Here is a 21754-nt window from a genome sequence, read left to right as displayed (position 1 = left end):
GATGCCCTTTTTTCTTTCTCTTGCTAATTGCGCTGGCTAGGGTTTCCAGTTCTACGTTGTGTTCCATCAGTTTTATAGGAAAAGATTTAGCTTTTCTCTATTCAGTAAGATGTTAGCTCGGGATTTTCCATATATGGCCTTTGTTATGTTGAGCTGCTTTCCTTCTTGTGGGAAAGAGAGTTTCTGGGGTGCCAGTTAAGTTGGTCTCCCCTGTGTGAGACACCCATAGGGAACCATGGGTAGCCTCTGAGGAGAGAAGTCTCCTTATTGCATTCATGACTTCATGCTCCGAGAGCATAACCACTCAGCGGCATTCCACAGGTTGCTCAGGGAGCTAACACTCCTTTGAAGCAGTGGAGTATAATCAAACATCTTGGCTCCTCCTGAAACCCTCTCCCACCCGTTTCAGTCCCAATAAGTAAAGATCTTAAGCAGTTTAGACCATGCCTTTGCTCAAAGAAATTCACAGAAACTGCCACTGCTACACATTTTATCGAATGACTCACGAGTTCTCCTTCACTGATTAATCCTTTTCCTCATCCTTCCTCCCCCTCCAATCTGCCCTAAGAACAAAGAGCTTGTAAACCAATAAATTGGGCAGCGTCTGAGAGCTCTGGACCGTGAGCAAGCCTCCGACTCTCCAATTGCCTGGACCTGCCTTTTAAATGCTTATTCTGTCTCTTTTTAGCTCCTTTGTCTCCGCTGGACTCAGGGTACCCGCTGGGTGGTGTGGGGCTGGTTTTCCCAACACTTCTCTACCTAATTTATTAGTTTTTATTATGAAGAGATTTTGAATGTTATCAAAAGCTTTTTCTGCATCTATTAAGATGATCGTATGACTTTCGTTCTTCATTCCATTAACGTGATGTATGATGTGTATTGATTTGCATATGTTGACTCATGCTTGAATTCCTGGGATAAATCCCACTTGATCATGGTGTATGATTAATTTGATATGTTATTGTATTTAGTTTGCTAAGATTTTGTTGAGAATTTTTGTTTCTATGTTCATCAGGGATATTGGCCTGTAGTTTTCTTTTTATGTTGGATCCTAGTCTTGTGTTGCTAACAGGGTTATACAGGCCTTATAGAATGAGTTAGGAAAAATTTCCTCCATTTTAAAATAGTTTGAGAAGAATTAGTGTTAATTCTTTAAATGTTTAGTAGACTCCAATGGTAAAGCCATCCAGTCTTCAACTTCCTTTTGTTGGAAGACTTTATTATTGATTTAATCTCATTAATTGCTATTAATATTATATGTTTAGGTGTTCTATTTTTCTTGTTTCAATTTCTGTAGGTTGTATATGTCCCATAAGTTATCTATTTCTCTTGATTTTTAAATTTACTGGTGCATAGTAATCTTTAATGATCCTTTCTATTTCTGTTATCTGTTGAGATGTGTCATTTTTTGTTTCTGATTTTCTTTATTTGAACCATTTCTCTTTTTCCTTAGTCTAGTTAATAGTTTGTCAATTTTGTTTATATTTTCAAAAACTACCCTTATGTTTCATGAATCTTTAGTATTTTTTTACTCTCAGTTTTATTTATGTATGCTCTGATTTATATTATATTTTTCCTTCTATTAATTCTGGAGTTGGTTTGTTCTTGCTTTTCTAGTACTTCAAAGTGCACTGTTACATTGTTTATTTAAAATCTTTCTAGTTTTTTGATGTAGGCATATATTGCTATAAACTTAATACTGCTTTTGCTCCATAAGTTTTGGTATGTTGTGCTTAAATTTTCATTGGTTTCAAGGAAGTTTTAAATATTAGTCTTAATTTCTTTCTTCATCTATTGGTCATTAGGAGCATGCTGTTTACTTTCTATGTATTGGTATAGTTTTGAATGTTACTCTTGTTATTGGTGTCTAGTTTTATTCCATTGTGATCAGGTAAGATTCTTGGTATGGTCACAAATTTTTAAATTTTGGAGACTTGTTTTGTGTTCTAATATATGATCAGTCCTGGAGAAATGACCATATGTTAATGCTTAGTTAACATATGGTCACCCAAGCAGCCATAGAGCAAAGTGTTCTGTAAATGTCTTTTAGGTCTATTTGGTCTATAGTGCAGATTAAATTCAATGTTTCCTTGTTGATTTTCTGTCTAGATGATTTGTCTCGTGCTGACAGTGAGGTTTTGAAGTCCCCAGATATCATTGTTTGGGGTTTATGTCTCTCTTTAGATTTAACAATATATGCTTTACATATCTGAGTGCTCTAGTACTGGTTGAATATATTTTTACAATTGTTATATTTTCTCACTGAATTAATTCCTTTATTATTATATAATGTCCTTCTTTGTCTCTTCTTATAGTTTTTAAAATGAAATCTCTTTTGTCTGATACAAGTATAGCTTTTCCTGCTTATTTTTGGTGTTTGTCAGCATAGAATATCTTTTTCTATCTCTTCGCTTTCAGCCTATTTATGTCTTTAATAACAAGACCGGTTTCTTGTAGGGAGTATGGAGATAGGTCTTGTTTTTGTATCCATTCAGTCAGTCTATGTTGTTTAAATGAGGAATTTAATCCATTAATAGTCAAGATTATTTTTGATAGGTGAGGTTTTTTTCCTATCATGTTTATTGTTTGTTTTGGGGTTATCTTGTATATTCTTTGTTTCTTATATCCTTTCTTCTTATTATTTTTTTTTAGATTTGGGTGGTTTTCTGTAGTGATAAAGTTTGATTTCTTTCTTTTTCTCCTTTGTGTGTCAGCTGTACTAGCGAGTATTATAGTTTTGCATGTTTTCATAGTAGTGGTTATCGTCTTTTTATTTCCGAACATAAGACTCCCTTGTAATGCTGGTCTAATGGTGATAAGTTTCCTTAGTTTTTGCTTCTCTATGAAAGATTTTATTTATCCTTCACTTCTGAGGGATAATTTGGCTGGGTATATTATTATTGACTGGCAAGTTTTTTTCTTTCAGCATCTTGACTATATTCTTTTATTGTCTCTTGGCCTATAAGCTGTCTGCTGAGAAAAAGGTTTTTTTCTTTCTTTTTTTAAGATGGAGTCTGGCTCTGTCACCCAGGCTGGAGTGCAGTGGTGCGATCTTGGTTCACTGCAACCTTCACCTCCTGGGTTCAAGCAATTCTCCTGCCTCAGCCTCCCAAGTCGTTGGGATTACAGGCATCTGCCACCACACCCGGCCAAATTTTGTATTTTTAGTAGAGATGAGGTTTCACCATATTGACCAGGCTGTTCTCGAACTCCTGACCTCGTGATCCACCCACCCCGGCCTCCCAACGTGCTGGGATTACAGGCATGAGCCACTGCACCCAGCAATACACTATTATTCTAATGAGGATTCCCTTATATACAACTTTACACTTTTCCCTTGCTGCTTTTAAAATTCTTTCTATGTTTTTGACTTTTGACAATTTGGCCATGGTATTCCTTGAAGATTGAAGATTAGGTTGAATCTATTTGGGTTTCTTTGAGCTTCCTGAACCTAGATGTCCTTCTCTCTCCATAGACTTGGGACATTTTTTGTTATTATTTCATTAAATATATTTTTCTTACCTTTCCTTGTCTCTTCTCCTTTCTATAATGCCCATAATATACATATTTGCTTAATCATGTCTTGTAAATCCAGTATGCTTCTTTATTCTGTTTTCTTTTTTTTTTTTGTCTGCCTGTATTATTTCAAAATATTTATCTTCTAGCTCATAAATTTTTTCTTCGGGTTGGTCTAGAGTGTTGTTAAAGTTCTCAATTATATTTTTTTGTTTCACTCATTAAATTCTTCAGTTCTAGGATTTCTGTTTGGTTTCTTTTTATGATATAATATCTATTTATCACATCTATCTGGTTGTTGAATTTCTCATTCAAACAATGAATTGTTTCCTAATTTTATTGAATTGTCTATCTGCATTTGCTTGTACCTCAATGAGTTTCTTTAAGATTATTATTTTGAATTATTACTCTAGCACTTCCTATATTTCCTTTCGATTGGGGTATATTCTGCAGAATTATTATTTTCCTTTGGAAGTGACATGTTTCCTTGCTTTTTCATGGTTGATGTGTCCTTACATTGATTTCTATGCAACTAGTAGAAAATTCACCTCTTCCAAATTTATGGAGTAGGTTTCCTAGGGAAAGACTTATTCAAACGAATAGGTCTTGGTATCAGTGTGTTGTGTGTTTTGATCTTTGTTCTAGTATAGTGTCTGTGTAGTTTCTTCAGTTGTAATTCATGCCATTGGCATTTGTGAGTTTCTTAGCAGCTTAAGCTGAGAATGTTTGTGGCTATGGTGGTGTGCTTTGCCATGGGTGAGCCCACTGGGCTATTTCTTATGTTGAGGGTATCTGTATGCACATAAGGAGTTGGCCAATGTGAGCTTTGGCTCTCCAGGGTTGAGGGGTACAGGGCTGTTACTCTGGCCACAAACTAAGGCACACAGTTGCTTGGCTAGGCTGGGGGTTGGCCTCTCAGGAGCAGCTTGTGGGGTGATTCCTCAGGCCTGAAAGGTATGTACACTACTGCTCAGCCACCTGGAAATGTGTTTTCCAGGGTTGACCCATTGGGCTGCTTCTCAATCCTGGCACATGGGCTAAAGGCTGCTTGACTGGACTTGGGGTTGTGCTGGCCAGTGGTAGTCCATGGGGTTATTTCTCAGGCCTGGTATGGGGGTGCAGGGCTGGCTGTGTGTGTGCCTGCTGCAGCTGATCCACGACACTATTTCTCAAGCTTTAAAGCTGCATGGCTGCTCAGCTGGGGAATTTCTGTGGGAGGTGGTCCATGGTGCTGTTGCACAGGCCTGGGATACCGACACAGGGATGCTTGGTTGACCTGAGGGCATGCTTACCAGAAGCAGCCCACAGGGCTCTTTCTCAGGGGCACATAGCTGCTTGATCAGGCTGGGGCCATGTCTTCTCTGGATGGACTATGGGCTATTTCTCAGGTTTGAGATGAAGGTGTAAGGCTGCTTACCTGGATCAGGGGTGCACTCAACAGCGGTGATCCATGGAATTGTTTCTCAGGTCCAGGTTATGGTCTCTTGGCTGCTTGGCTGATCTGGTAGCATGCCTACCAATGATGGCTTACAAGACTATTTCTCAGGCTCTTAGTAGGGTTACAGGGCCACTGGACAAGCCAAGGACACGTCTGGGGGTATCAGGGATGCTATGGGGCTGTTTCTCAGGTTCTGAGCACAGGTATGTAGTTACTTTGCTGGCTCAGGGGCATGTTAGCTGCTCGAAGACTCAGGGGCCTCTCTGACTTCAGGGAGGGCATGCAGTGGTTTAGCAGGCTTTAGGATAGGTTTGTCCTAGGCAGGACTGCTAGACTGTTCCTTTGACTGGAAGTGAGGGAGGCAGGGGTTGGTTATCCTGCTGTGCTGGACCAGAGTCACAGCCAATCCTAGGCCCATACTTCAGACAGCTAGGATTGTGGCCTTCTGTCACATTTGTGGACTTGGTGTAATGAAGATGGAGCCCTAATGCAAGAGAGGTGCTGTAGCCACTGTGCCCCAGAAGAGGGCACACTCCAGAAGTGTCTGGTCTTAAGATGGCGTTGTGCTGCGGCAGGTTGGCTCACCATGGCTGGATGAGAGGAGTACACACCTTGTGCTTCTGATCTGGGCAATACAACTGCGTGAATTCCCAGCAGATTTCAAAATTGGGCTTAGGGCTTATGAGAACTGAAGATTTTCCTGTTGTAAGGACTGTAGGTGTTTACCGTGGCAATGGGGGCTGGTGGGGATCTTCTGCATATCTTTTCCCTGAAACAGGACGTCCCTCCTGACTCTAGGCAAATCTGATCCAGGTGAGAGAGATGGGGCTGCAGAGGCGGGGTTCCTCCACACTGCCCTCCTGGGTTTCCAATCACCACAAATGTGTCTCTACTCTCCTACTGCATTCTAATGATCTCCCTTCAACAGTCCAGTCAAATCAGCTATTGTTTCTTTGCCTTGGTTCGTTCTTGTAGGGGGGATGAATGCCAAGTGTCTGTAGCTAGCCATCTTGCTGATGTCACTCCCCCAATTTCTATCACAGGTTTTTTTTTGGCCAGAACTTCTGAAAGCTATGTTGTAAGGCAACATTGTGGGGGTGGATTGTTTTTCAAACTTTTTCAGGTGAGTTTTTGTTTGTTTTTACTGAAATATTACACAAAAGTCTAGTAAAAAACAAGTTTCAGTTATAGCTATTTTATTTAAAGAGGGATCAGTGATCTAAGACCAAATTCCTTGGCCTTCTTCTCTCTTATACTTTGGCACATTTGAGAATACATAGGCCTTTACCAAATGCAACTGAAAGCTCCAGAATTGGCATTTGCCAGAGAGAACTGAAATTGAATCTTGTTTTCATTGCTTTCTAGCTAAGTAACATTGGATAAGTTGTTAGCCCATCTAAGATCTGTCTTCTTTATCTGTTAAATAATGGTGGTACCAGTGCTTAGCTTGCAAAGTTATTGTGACATTAAATTGAGATAGCAGAGGATAGTAGATTCTCAGCAAAGATTATTTCTATTCCTCTCCTTGCTTGAAGCTAGATACAAAATAATAAACCAAATTTTTTATAACATGATTTAAAGTAATTTGTTGCCATCATCCTCCACGTATTTGTAGAATGTGTGAAGTTTTCTTCAATAGATAATATTTCTCCTTTCTCATTTATTTATGTTTGTTGAATTTCATTAATGATAACATCTTACGTTTATAAATAAAAATAAGTAATTTAAATAATACCACAGTTTTAAAACTATATAGTTGGATATTATTTAGCTTGTTTATTCATTTAATAACAATGAATAACAAGGTCCAGCCTCCAACACTGGGAATCAAATTTCAACATGAGATTTTTGATGGGACAAACATTCAAACCACATCATTCTTCATATATGATTTTCTTAGAAAGTTTTTATATATACATTATTTCCATAAGTTTCCAAAGTTACACATTGTTATGTCATGTATACATATGTTTTTGATGTAAAAAAAGGATCAGTGAAAATAGAAAATTATAGCTTAAATTACTTTTCTCTATGCAGAACCAGCCTTATGAGTAATAGGTTGCTTTTTGCAAGGGCTGTTGCTTTGTTTTTTTCTATATACCTTTGACTAAAATGTTGTAAGATGCCTTTTCTTCTTTCATCTTTCCTTCTTTTATCTTGGCCTATTCTTGGAACTTTTGTCATAGTTCTTGACTACTGCAGGTTGTTTAATACTGAAATTAATTATATCTTTGCAGTATTTGTTTGACTCCATATTTATACTCTACTTTTCTGTAGACTGACCTCCGTAATGTTACTGCTTAAGTGCTAACAAATTTGGAAAATGGATTTAATAAAGGGAGTGAACAGTTCCTAGACTAAAAGAAATCAGACTTAGACTTACCACAGAGTGATTTTCATGGGACTAACTCTTGAAAAATTCCATTTTTTAAAAACAGAAACAGACTGAAATAATTCACTGTAAGGAAATTTAAAGTTACTTATATTTCTTCATTAATAGATTATTTGAATCTGAATTCATTGTTTACTAAAAGCACAGTCTTTGATGCTCTTCTTTTGTTACTAAGGGGCGGGGCGGGGCCCATATATAAGGAAGATCTGGAGTGACTTTGTTGGCCAATGGTGATTACAATGTAAAAAAAAATGCCTGTTATTTGTAATGCATAAGCAGGAGGAATGTAGCAGAAAGTCCACCTCCTAAGATGACCAAGGAAAATAGGATGAGAAGGAAAAGGGAAAATTTAGCTTAGAATAAAATTATGTGATGGGAAAGATCTAAAATGAGTAGTATTAGCAACCAAAATCAAGTTTACATTGCCAACCCTTTAGATAAATCTAGAAAAGAACTTGAAATTCTAATACAAGTAGCTGCTTGAAGAGATTAGACAACTTTCTTTGCATAGATATTTAGATAAAAGGAAATGAATGCATATGTTTTACATATGTTTTATACATAATTATTTTATCTGTGACATAGAATTTAATGGAAGAAAAGTATTCTTTAGAAAAACAGACTCAAGGGAAAACAGCTGGAATTCTTATAGCTTATAAATGAAGTGCCTGAAGGTAGCCTTAATATAGTTTGCTAAATGCTTCCAAAGGGTTGCCAACAGGTCTCCACATCTTTGAATTAAAACATACCAGGCTTCTTAAGGAAACTCAAAGTAGATCCAAGCTGGCACAGCATTTCCGGGCCCTGTGATCCAATGAATTAAATTTCAGTCATCACTTCCTAAACAAAGCAGAGCGGAGTTTCTTATGTAGGCAAAATTTCCTTACCTCAATTTCAACTGCTGTTTTTGAAAGGGCTTGTGATGAGGCCCAAGGGAGCTTTGATCTGAGAATCACAGGAAATGTTTTTTCCACTTTCCAATAAAATTCCAAGTTTTTTTAACATGACCACTCAGTCTTTCTATAACTACTTTGCTTTAATAACTTATGTTGCATAATGAGGTCAATAATTCACAGTGGAGAATGAAAAAGGGGTGTGTGTGTGTGTGTGTGTGTGTGTGTGTGTGTGTAAACTATTTGCAGGGAACTGATACTAGTAGTTATGATCCTTTTTCAATCCTTCAAAATATAGTAGAGATGAGTCACTTAGATGTGCATTTTGATGCTGCTTAATTAAGAAGCATGCTGTTTACAAAATTATCCTGAAAGAAGAAAAGTTTTATGGTTGACTCCTTCCACCTGGCTAAAACAGATTGTTATTTTACTGTCAGATTAGAAACATGTGAGAAAGTCTCTTTCTGTAATTTTAAAGTGTACTGTGTTATTGTTATTCACAGACAAAATTTTCTCTGTTTTCCATCTATATACCCTAATATTTAGTATTTAAACACATAATATTAAATATTTGAAAAAAAAAAAAACTCTGGGAATCAGGAGACCAATCTGCCAAAAAAAAAAAAAAAAAAAAAAAATTCCCTTTCAACTTATGGCTTTTACTAGTACCTTCAGTATTAGAAATTTCAACCACTTTGTGAGTTTTAACAGTCTATATATGAGATAATTTATTGAATGGGTTGTAGGATTTTTTTAGATGAGAAAAAAATTGCCAATATTAAGTAAGAAAGTATAGAATGTCATATATGCTAGAAGGAAAACAATCTTCTATAAAATTTTGACCCCACATACCTGTAAGTAACATAATATATATACAAAAGATCTTTGTATATTGCCACGCTCTCTCTGTAAAAGTTGGGTATTGTTAAAATATGAATGCTGTAACCTGAGTTTCCCTAAGTATCTTCAAACTGTAGAAGCCTTAGTGACATTGGAATGACATTAATTTAAGTTGCAGTAGATAGTCCTTGTTCCTACCAGTTCAGTCAAGATCTCAGCCCCTGCAACATTCTCCTGATGACTTGTCAGCTCTTAAAGCAGTCCAGCCTTCAATCTTAGTGGCACATCTTCTTCTGCTGAGCACCACCATCTTGGAGGGCATGGAAGTTGCTTCTTCTGATTCCAGTGACCACCTTCCTGGGGCAGTGCAGTCACCTCCATGTGGACAGATCACTACTTCCACTGTGTCCTCGCAGCTACTGCATTGCCCCACCCAGGCACTATGGCTGAACACCATAGCCACATTCTGCTGGAAATTTTCTTTGGCCCCCCAACAAGAGTCTAGAGCAGTGATTCTCAACACCTGCTGTACACTAACTTCTCCTGGGAGGATTTTTAAAAATACCAATGCCTAGGCCCTGCTCTCACCAGACTTTTGGAAACCAAATCCCGAGGTTAGAGCCTGGGCATCGGTATTTTTTTTTAAACATACAGGCGATTCTGATGCACACTGAGTGTTGAGGGCCACCCTGTGGGATGCAGAAGTACCTCTCTCTCCCCTGTCATGTGTCCTCTGGTAAAGGGGTCACAAAAACTGTACTGCATGTGTCTCTGGCTTAAAGAGGTTCTCTGGAGCCTTGAAGAAAATACAGAGTGGAAGAAATAGCTACATGAAATTTTTATTATGTTCAAATTTGTAGTGATAGTATACGGTTGGCCCTCTGTATACATGGGTTTCTTGTGCATGAATTCAACCAACTTCAGATAAAAAATATTTGGAAAAAAATACAATAAAAAGTAATATACATTTTAAAAAATACAATATTAAAACTGTTTCCATAGCATTTACATTGTATTAGTTATTTTAAGTAATCTAGAGATGATTTAAAGTGCACAGGATATGCCTGGGTTATTTGAAAATACTATGCCATTTTATATAAGGGACTTGAGCATTCATGGATTTTGGTATCTGCAGGGGTCCTGGAACCAGTCCCTCACAAACACCAAAGAATGACTCTATACTCCAGGTATGAGAAAACGCTGTTTCATTTTTATACTCTTATGTTATTTTAAGTGTGTATTTTATAATGTAGTACATAAATAAGTGGAGTGTATATAATTGTACATGCTCAAAATATTTTACTTACTCTCCAACCACTGCTGCCTTTATTTAGATTTTCGCCATCTTTTTCATAGCCTCTTGTTATATGGTCACTGATTCTTATCTAACCCCTTCCAGTTTGTTCTCACACTGCTCCCAGACTTCTAGCTCTAAATTTCAAATCTGATGATGTTCCTACTCTTTTAGATTTTACCCTTTTATAATTTTTTAAAGCTTGCCTTTTATTGGTAAGGTTTAATTTAAACATCTGCAATGAAACATGAGGTCTTCTCTACTTTGGTTCATGCTTTTCTCTTCAGCTTCATATCTAACTGAACCCAGTTCTTACTGTATCTTACATTCATGTCACAATGAAATATCCAGAGTTCTCCAAATGTACCATACAACTATGCCATGATTCTTCTTTGTAGACTCACACCACCTTTACTTTCTGATGAATAAGAGTACATTCTCCAAACTTAATTCAAGCCCCACCTTCTCCATTGATTAACATCCTGATTTCCCATGGCCTCACCCAGTTGGCAATGACTCCTTCCTTTATGAACTCATCATACTCTATGAATACTTCTCTCACAGCACCTATAAAGCTTCATTCCACTTATTTATTTCTGTAGCCTTCTCTTCCGTTTAAACTGTTTATATTCTTTGGGGGTATGAATCATGAAATTTTTATTACCAGCACCCAAAATACCGTATGACGTATGAGGTATTTAATGGTGCTTATCAAATAAATGCCTTAATTCATCAACTCCTATATATGAGTTAGGGACTCTTCCTCAGATGTAACCTAGAGCTTCTGAACTTAAAAAAAAATTAGGTAAAAGGCCTGACAAAAGATTTTTTTAGTTTATCTTTCAAACCTGGGAAATAATAGATGATATATCTATGAATGTCAGTTGGCAGATATTGCTAAGTGTTTTTCAAAGCAGTAGGAGTCCCCAACCCAGATATATATGCCAACCACAAAGCTATAAATAAGTATCTGTGTACTGCAATTAATAGCTTATTTGAAACTGGATAACTTCTGCAAGCTGGAGTATTTTAAATCAGGAACAAACTAGCACTGAGCGAGTTTTGGTATTTCTGTTACACATGGGGAGAGACTTTAAACATCACTTAGGTGCTTAAACAGTTAGAAACACATTAATTTCAGCCATTATTTTTAGTTATAAGCTGATGTCATAACTGGCCTAATCCTTTTTCTTTCTTTCTTTTTCTTAAAATAATCTGATCTATAAGAACAATTGCCAGATGTTATTTGAAAATGGGCTACACACACCAAAATTCTGTGGAAAGCTACACAGGTAGAGGAAAAAAAGGAAAAAAAAAAATCCTACTTCTTAAATGAGATAGAAAATTCCCATTTTGGGATTAAGAAGAAGAAAAAAAGCCAAGCTCAATTTATAAGTGCTTTGCCAAACATATAAATCACAAACGTTTATGGTTTATTTTTGAATACTCTTAATTGCTAAGATGTAAACTCAACATTTCAAAAGTCTCTACATTATTTATCCAGTCGTATAACCTTGAAGGAAACAAACTGTCCTAAAGCATGAACTATTTTTAAGTGAGTTAATATCTGTGGAATCCTTTCCCTAATGGATTTCAGGGTTAAGGGCACATCTGATCCACTGTGCAAGAAAGCAAGATGTGCTAATTTCCTTCCACTGTATGCATGAAAATGATGATGACTTATCCTCGAAGTGCAAGCTAGGAATTATATGTCAAGTGATGTATAAGACTATGTAAAATATACATGTATGCAAGAAATGTGTACATCTAATCACTCCAAAGGTTTGACTGTATAATATGACTTTTAATGTCAGAATGAGAAGAAGGAAGCATTGGACAAGAATAAAGAAAAATCCTATATTTACTTTTTAAATTAAAAAGCATAACCACATCTTCTATAAGTTCTAACAAAATCCTACACATAATTTCAAGATGAACTTAGCAGTTGGTGGGGATAAAGAAGGATGAGACTAGAAAACCAAATTTTTATTATTTGTCAACAGACAAATGGGCAGATGCTAGGAGTAAGTAGAAGAGTAAGTAAATTCAGAGGGAATTTTAAAAAAGAAACTGGGGCAAGGTGAGGGTGGCTTTAGTTTGCAAGATTACTCATGTTCGATATTAGGACTGTGCTTCCTGTACTAATTTCCATATCTGTTCAAGCTGAATCCACACACCTGTTGATTGGTACTTTACTTGGTTTCAGGGGTCTCTCTCAAATGTAGCCTAGAGCTTCTGAATAAAAAAAAATCAAGTTAAGATATCTGATGAAAGTTTTTTTTTCTACTTGTTTGCCTTGATTTATATAGTGCATCTAACAAAGCCATTGAAATTAAATCACATATCCAAAATCTGTTAAGAAAAGGTAAGTAGAAGAAATAAGGTTATATGAAATTGGGACTATTTTGAAAATTCCAGGATGTATGCTGGCATCTGTTTCTCAATTGTTTTCTCAACCCATTGAAAATTACTGTCCAGGCTGTGGATCATCTTGTCAGGGGTTTCTCCCATCTAATAAAATATGAAGACCCTCTCCACCTTTTGGAGGACAATGTTGGTATCTTGGAGTTTGATATCACCATGTCGAAACCAATACACTAACTTGTAAGAGCCAAAAGTTTATTTACTCTACCTACTGTTGAAATTTTATCATAAAAACTGACATTCTTTGGGAAAATGATTATAAAAGCCACACGTTATAACATCTATTCAGTTGTAATTTAAAAATACCTGACTTTTCAGCCATTTGCAGTGGTTCACGCCTGTAACCCCAGCACTTTGGGAGGCTGAGGCAGGTGGACCACTTGAGGTCCGGAGTTTGAGACCAGCCTGTCCAAAATGGTGAACCCCACCTCCCACTCTGTCTCTACTAAAAATACAAAATTAGCCAGGTGTAGTGGTGTGTGCCTGTAATTTCAGCTACTTGGGAGGTTGAGGCACAAGAATTGCTTGAAACCAGGAGGCAGAGGTTGCAGTGAGCTGAGACATGCCACTGCACTTCAGCTTGGGTGACACAGCAAGAGTCTGTCTCAAACAAACAAACAAACAAATAACAACAACAACAATTTTTAAGGAAAGAACAAGTTTTCTACTACCAATTCCATTAACTCCAACTACACAACTCAGATTGTGTTTTTGAGGTAGCACAGTAAGCTGGGCATTAGTCCTGTGTGCTCCTAGGTAAACTCTCTGAGCTTTAATTTTCTCATTTGTGTGATAGGAATCATTCTACACACCCAGTTTCTCTCAGAGTAGTTGAGGGGAAACTGGTGGAGCAATGGACAAAAAAAGCCCTTTGACACCTGAAGATATTGGTGTTCCAATATGGAACCTGAAGGAGGTATGCTTATGCCCCAGCACCTAATCATACAGTGGTGTCTTTGCCCTCTTGCCTCCTGGCTCACAGCTTCTTACAGACTTGAGTCAGAAGTGGTTTTGTCCTCCACCTTTTACGAGAGCAGGAGAGTATTTCTGTTGCCTTCTTGCATGGAGCACTGTCTGGTCTTTAACTGACAAGGGCTAACTAAGCTCCTGATTGCTATTGTCTACCTTGAATTGTGCCCCTGCTTTTGTTTTGCATCTCTGTCCAAGAAAAATGCTGATCTTGTTTTTGAGATGGGCTATGTCTTTTTGGTCACTCTGTTGTCAACCTATATATGTGTTTAGAGTGGAGAGTATGCATCAAATAAACATACTCAATGTTCAAGAAATCTTTAAAGAAATGCTCTCTTCTCAGCTCTGGGGCAATATTGTGTTGAGTCAACTTACCCAGACAACTTGGCTGGAAGGCTTTATTGGTGCAAGTATTTCATAAACCACAAAGTTCTATACAAGCATAAAACATTCTGTTGATGTGTATAAGAAAGAAAACCTGAGGTTTATCTTTTTCTGAACTTCACCAGCCATTCCTGAGAATATCTGACATTCAGTGTTATCACTTCAATAGCAGCACAGAGGAGTAACAGAGTGTGGCCCACAAACTGCTGATCCACGGATTGTTACTGATCTGGGGCAAGATCAGTTGAGAAAGTGTGAGTGAGCACCTAGAAAATTTTGGAGCAGTTTGATAAAGTAACTTTACATTCGTTATATCTAATAATTTAAATAATTCATATTATATATTTATATCTTTTACATTTCATTTTTCTTGTACTTTACAAAATACCTGTGATGAATTGAAAATTGAAACTAGATCCTTTACCACAGATAGGTTTATACTGTTACTTATGCTTATTATATTTCATCAAATATGATTCCATCAATTTAACATGTGCTATAATACAAAAGAAGAAAACAATGCTACCAATTAAGCTATCCACAAGCCCTATATATCACTTAGTTTTTAAAATCTTATATTTACTGAAAGAGCTCTTTTAGTAAAGTAAACACAATTTTGGACTTAACACAACTTCAAAGAATTTCATATCAGTCTTATGTTGGTACAAAAGGAAAATGCTAAGGTAATAAATTAATGAAGAAGATATTTCCTAAACTTCTTTACAATCTGAGTCCAATGCTTCTGACTCACTTTTCAACTCAGAGTTGTTAATGTCTGTGTTTTCAACACAATATTGCCCCAGAGCTTAGAAGATGGCATTTCTTTAAAGATTTCTTGAACATTAGTTGCTGATTTTTCTCCCCAAATTACTGGCCTTACTGAAAAGTGTCTATGGTCAGTTACGTATAATTTAGGAGCAAACTATATCATGAGTTTTCATGCCTGTAAGTACTGTCCTTTCCTAGGTTCCATAGAGCACTTGATAGTTGCTTTGCAAGAAAAAATGAAATCATGGCTATCTTTTCAAAAACAAATATCTGCTTCTTCAGTATCAAATGTATACTCAATGTTCTGTTTCCATGCTTTATTGCAAATATAATAACTTTTTTGTGTTAATGCTCAGTTGTATTGTAATCTTTTAAAATACATTTTAAAAGACAATTAAACCCAACACATATATTATTAACAAGACATTTAATTTCATAGAAGTGATGAGAATATGAAAACTGTGACTGAGCTTGAGAATGCTTAGGCAAGGTCTGGCTGACTGTAATTGCAATCACAGATTATAAACTGTATCCTAATAACATGAGCTGTCTTTACAATCTTTCATTTTATTTTTTCAGGGGTGGGATCTCGCTGTGTTGTTCAGGCTGGGATGCAGTGGCTATTCAGAGGTACAATAATAGTAGTGTATTGTAGCCTCAAACTCCTGGTCTCAAGTGAGCCTCCCAAATAGCTGAGACTATAGGCTATTGCCACCACACCCAACCTCGAATTAATGACTTTTAAGAGTGAGCTATCATTTTGCCTATAACTTAAAGATACATAGGTTCATGATTAATATTTACTCCCAGGAGAATCACTAAACTTAATGCTTCTAAATTTAAATCCTTTGAACGAAAAGGAATTATTTAACTGTATGGAAATTGCAACATTCCGTTGACTAAATCAACTAACCTGCTAGAGAGTTCAGTAAATAGCTAAGTGGTTGAATTTATTGAACTACTTACTCCAAAGACAGAGTATATCTAGCACATTATAACAAACAGCACCTATAATGTGTAAGGCATTATTCACAGCAACCTTTTAAATTAGGATGCTATTAGTTCTCCCATTTGTAAGACCAGGCAACAAGAGCACAGAGAGGTTAGTAAGTTGTGGGGCCAGGACTCAAAACCATATGTCTACCCCAAGGGTCGAAAGACAGCTTTTAACGTATGCTATTTTGTTTATCAACAAGTGAAATTATTTTGGCTACACTTAGTTTTCAGAAGATCTCATAGTTGATTTAAAAAATTATTTTCTAAAACTTTCCAGATCATGAAAGCACATAATGGGAGAATAAACAACAACTCTGAATTTAAGCAAACAAACCAACTGCACTGGTTGAGGCTGGGAGCGTGAGTGGAACCAGCTGAGGAAGATGTGGCCCAATCAGAGCCTTTACCAAGTCTTGGTAATAAATGCCCTTGGCAAATAAACACAATCAGAACAAAAACTACTTTCCACTACCACTGAAAGGAAAAAATGTTGGCAAAGATTATGGAAATGTGGTGACTTATAATTATTCAGTTGAGGGGAAATATAAACTGGGACTTACATAGACTTTGGATGCCAAACAAAACTATTATAATGAAATTCTGGGAAACCAAATGTAAATCAAAACTGTGGTCCAGGCTACAGAATTTCTCCACTATTGAATATATAAAAGTGAAATCGAATCACCAAGGAGGACAAAGCAAGTAACGATATCAGCTATTTCTCACAATGAAATCCTAATAAAAATGAAACTGAGTTTGTTAAACTTCAATTGTCTGAGGTAGATGCATTTCCTCTTGTTATTTAAACAGCAGATTCTTGCTTACCTAAAATACAGAGCCCTAGAATGTCCATTTGCCCAATAAAATCTTTGTTTAGGAAATACAATACATGAAATACTCAAACAATAGGGTATTATATATGTTATGAAAGGATGCATTTATATTTCATAGACAATTTAGTTTCCCATGAGTTAAATGAATTTCCAGATTATTGTGTGATTAAGTTCTTGGGTTCTAAGAAAGTTTAAAGTAAAGTTTAGGTAATGGCCAAATTAAGATGAATAAAATAATTGAATAGAAAAACACTATTTGAAATTATAATACAATTAATACCAAATATTTGATTTTACTAAATTATATAAACTCAGACAAACCTTATTCACTTATAGCAGTAGTGCTTTCTAAAAATTCCAGCATCATTTAGAAGGAAAACAATGGAAGATATTAAGGGACAATCCGTTGTGGCTAGAAGACAATATTACATCTTTTATGTGCATTTTAAAATATTTATACTGTTATTTTCATATACTCATTATGTATCGTGTTTAATCTTAAACAAATAAGATGTTTTACTTTATTACATTTTGAAACTTGGATTGGCCTAGGAGCCCTTATTTGGTCAATGTGTGAGGACGTGGAGGCCATCCTATCAGAAGGATGAGCTCCAACCTATGTTGGGTAATTTTATATGTAAACTTGGTTGAGCCAAGGTGCCAGACAATTCATCAAACATTATTCTGGATGTTTCCATGAAGGTGTTTTTTTGGATGAGATTAACACTTAAACTGGTAGAATTTGAGTAAAGCAGATTACCTTCCATAGTGTGGATAGGCCTCATCCAACCAGTCAAAGTCCTTAATAGAACAGAGACTGACCTTCCTCAGAGGAAGAATGAATTCTGCCAGCACATTGCCTTCAGATTCAAGCTGCAACTCTCCCCTGGGTCTTCAGCCTGACAGAATCTCCACCTTGCAGATTTTGAATTTACCAAGCCCCCCACAATTGTGTGAACCAATTCTTTAAAATCTCTCTCTCTCTCCCCTCTCTCTCTCTATATATATATGATATATGAATCATATATATGATTCTATATATATTTGATATATATGATATATGAATTATATATTTATATATATTATATATATGGAGAGAGAGAGAGCTATCCTATTGGTTCTGTTTCTCTGAAGAACTCTGACTAACACAACCCCATGAAAGACTGAGAGTGGAGCCATCACTTTTTTGCTGTCCCTTAGAAATCTGGGACGTATTGGCATTTATGTGTCCTTAGCTATATAGAATTAGATAAAATATTAATCAGTTTTTAACTACATTCGTCCTCACAAAACAGACAAGTGGTCTAAAGATTCTCTCATATGAAAAACTCAAGTTGAGATTATGTTAAAATTCAGCACAAATAAGTCTCAAGATACTTCATAACTACATTCCAATAAAAAATCATTATTGAATTACATATGAGAAATCTGTTATGAAATCTATTATAAAATTGTAACTATCTGAAAATCCATTTGAAAAATAGATTTATGTTATTAATGAACCATGCCTCAGGTATATAATGTGCTAGGAAATAATAATTCAAGTTTTAAAAACCTGATATTTGTATAATTTATAAATAAATAACAAGGGATATGTACAAAATATGGTTTAATGAGTGATCATTCAAACACATTTACACACTAATTTTAGATGAATGTCAAGCAGAATAAACATTTAAAAAAGCTAACTGATAAAATCAAATGCCTTCAAACCAATCTTTGATGCTAGAAGTCAGAAAAATTGATACTATTAGAGGGAATAAGTAGCGAAAAGAAGGCTTCACAAAGAGGTTTCTGGCTTTGCCGATGTTTTGTTACTTGAGCTTGGTTTGGTTATATGGACGTGTTCAGTGCATTAAAGTTCATTGAGTTGTGTTCTATAAATAGTCTCTTTTCTCTATGTTTATTAAGCTTCACTAAAAAGTTTTAAAAAATGGCTTTAAAACTAGAAAATGTATCCCCCTACAAATTCTGAATGAATAAATGCAGTTAATTTGTATATATACCAATTGCGATTATAAAGGGAGACCATAAGGTGCAAGCACTTTCTGACCATCAAAGAAACAGGCTAAAATTTTCGAAGGTTTGGAAATGTCACATATGTGTTCATAAGCGGTGTTAGCTTGCAGTTTTCTTGTAGTGTCTTTGTCAGATTTGGATATTAGGGTAGTGCTGGCACCATACAATGTGTTGGGAAGTATTCTTTCCTTTTCGTTTTTTTCAGAGACTTTGTTTAGGATTGGTGATATTTCTTTCTTAAATATTTGGTATGATTCCCTAAAGAAGTTATTTGGGCCTGAATTTTTATAGGAAGATTTTTAACTATAAACTCAATGTTTTAGTAAATGTTAGGCTATTCCCTTTATTCATAAGTGAAGATTGGTGGACATTCGATGATTTTTTTCCCCTCAGTCTAAGTTAAGTTCATTGGCATTAAATTTTTATAAACAACTTTTGCTTAATTGAAGTTTAATTTTTTTTTTTTTTAGTTTTTAAATGTAAAAGCTAAGATTATTGATTTGAGGCCTTCTTTTTCTTTTCTAATATAGCCATTGTTACTATAATTTCCCCTCACATACTGCTTTAAATGCATTCCACATTTTCATTCAGTTCAGAATATTTTCTGATGTATAAAAAAATCTTTCTTTGATATATAGGTTATTTAGAAGTGTGTTATTTAATTTCCAAATATTTGGGATTTGTCAGATATCTTTTATTGATTTGACTTTAATTCTAATATGTTTATACAACATATTTTATATACCATAAAACCTTTCAAATTTAATAAGACTTGTTTTATCGCCCTGAATATGGACTATCTTGTAAATCCTTACTGTGCACTTTTAAAAAAATGTGTATTTTGTTGTTTCTGGGTGGATCATTCTAATAGTTTTCTAGTAGGTCGAGTTGGTTGGTAGTGTTAGTGTCCAATATGCTTACTGATTTTCTGTCTATTTCTTCTACAAACTTTTGAGAGGTATGTTGAAACTTCCAGCTATAACTGAGAATTTGTCTATTTTTCTTTGCAGATTTATCAGTTTCTGCTTCATGTAATTTGAAACTCTGTTATCAGGTGTAAAAACATTTAGAATTGCATGTCCATTTGACGAATGGAATCTTTTATCATTATAAAATGGCCTTTTTTTATCCCTGGTAATATTCTTTGCTGTAAAATCTATATTATCTAATATTAATATGAGTGATTAATGGTAGCATGATATACCTTTTTCCATCCTTTAACATGTAGCCTATTTGTGTTTTTATATTTAAGGTAGGTTTCTTGTTGGTAGCATTTTTTTGTTTGTTTTCAACACAACTTCTGCCTTTTAATTGGAGTGCTTAATTAATAATTAATGAAATTACTGGTACAGGTGAATGGAGGCCTATCATATTCTTATTTGTTTTCAATTTTTCCATGTGCTCTTAGGTCTCCTTTACTGTATTTTCTGGCTTCTTTTTGATTTTTTAAAACTTACTTTATCTTATTTACTTTTTTGGTTTATTAATTATAACTCTTTGTTGTGTGTATGTGTTTAAGTGTTATGTGTATGTGTTATGTATACTTTGAAGCATAAATTTTTAACTTATCACAGCTTTTCTTATCTGTATACCACAGCATCTATATAATAAGAACCTCATGTCAGTATACTTTCATATCTCCCCTCCTGGCGTTTGTAATATTATTGTCATATATTTTACTTTTACATATATTATAGATCCTAAGATCCTATGATACACTGTGTTTTTTTATTTTAACAGTTTTTAAAAGACATTTAAAAAATAATAAATTGGATATAGTTTGGGTCTATGTCCCTGACCAAATCGCATGTCAAATTGTAATCCCCACTGTTGAACGTTGGGCCTAGTGGGAGGGTCTTGAATCAGGAAAGCAGATTTCCCCCTCGGTGCTGTTCTTGTGATAATGAGTGAATGTTACCAAAATTTGGTTGTTTAAAAGTGTGGACACAGGACCCCATCTTTACTGTCAGAGCTTACTGGAACAAGGCTGTCCACCACACCCAGACTGGGGGCGGAGCAAGATGGCCGAATAGGAACAGCTTCAGTCTCCATCTCCCAGCGCGAGCGACACAGAAGACCGGTGATTTCTGCATTTTCAACTGAGGTACTGGGGTCATCTCACTCGGGAGTTGCTGGTCAGCTGCTGCAGCCCGACCAGAGAGCTGAAGCAGGGCGAGGCATCGCCTCACCTGGGAAACGCCAGGGGGAAGGGAGTCCCTTTTCCTAGCCAGGGGAACTGAGACACACAACACCTGGAAAATCGGGTAACTCCCACCCCAATACTGCGCTGTAACACCGGCACACCGGAGATTATATCCCACACCTGGCCGGGAGGGTCCCACGCCCACGGAGCCTCCCTCCTTGCTAACACAGCAGTCTGCGGCAATCTAACCGCAAGGCAGCAGCCAGGCTGGGGGAGGGGCGCCCGCCATCGCTGAGGCTTAAGTAGGTAAATAAAGCTGCTGGGAAGCTCGAACTGGGTGGAACTCACAGCAGCTCAAGGAAACCTGCCTGTCTCTGTAGACTCCGCCTCTGGGGACAGGGCTCAGCTAAAGCAGCAGAGGCCTGTCCAGACGCGAACGACTCTGTCTGACAGCTTTGAAGAGAGCAGTGGATCTCCCAACACAGAGGTTGAGATCTGAGAAGGGGCAGTCTGCCTGCTCAAGTGGGTCACTGACCCCTGAGTAGACTAACTGGGAGACATCCCCCCCTAGGGGCAGTCTGACACCCCACACCTCACAGGGTGGAGTACACCCCTGAGAGAAAGCTTCCAAAGCAAGAATCAGACAGGTACACTCGCTCTTCAGCAATATTCTATCTTCTGCAACCTCTGCTGCTGATACCCATGCAAACAGGGTCTGGAGTGGACCTCAAGCAATCTCCAACAGACCTACAGCTGAGGGTCCTGACTGTCAGAAGGAAAACTATCAAACAGGAAGGACACCTATATCAAAACCCCATCAGTACGTCACCATCATCAAAGACCAG

At 36.5% G+C, this 21754-nt stretch overlaps 1 protein-coding gene across 29 annotated transcripts in view; it reads left to right on the top strand.

Annotated features, from left to right (window-relative positions):
• Positions 1-21754, top strand: part of LOC111526523 — a 110918-nt gene that overhangs the window by 14029 nt on the left and 75135 nt on the right. For 17 of the 29 annotated variants that reach the window (XR_002726400.1, XR_002726398.1, XR_002726394.1 and 14 more), the window contains one exon: positions 10215-10266. The exons of 3 other annotated variants lie outside the window; for them this stretch is intronic. Coding sequence is in view for 10 of the 26 variants with exons in the window: in XM_023192268.1 (XP_023048036.1) it covers positions 10215-10266 (52 nt within the window). In the remaining 16 variants the exon portion in view is untranslated. 9 more of the 29 variants (XR_002726405.2, XR_002726406.1, XR_002726399.1 and 6 more) reach the window with 8 other exon arrangements.

The sequence above is a fragment of the Piliocolobus tephrosceles genome, chromosome 2, assembly GCF_002776525.5.
Source record: "Piliocolobus tephrosceles isolate RC106 chromosome 2, ASM277652v3, whole genome shotgun sequence".
NCBI classification, from domain to species: Eukaryota; Metazoa; Chordata; class Mammalia; order Primates; family Cercopithecidae; genus Piliocolobus; species Piliocolobus tephrosceles.
This window is presented reverse-complemented; position numbering and strand designations above follow the sequence as displayed.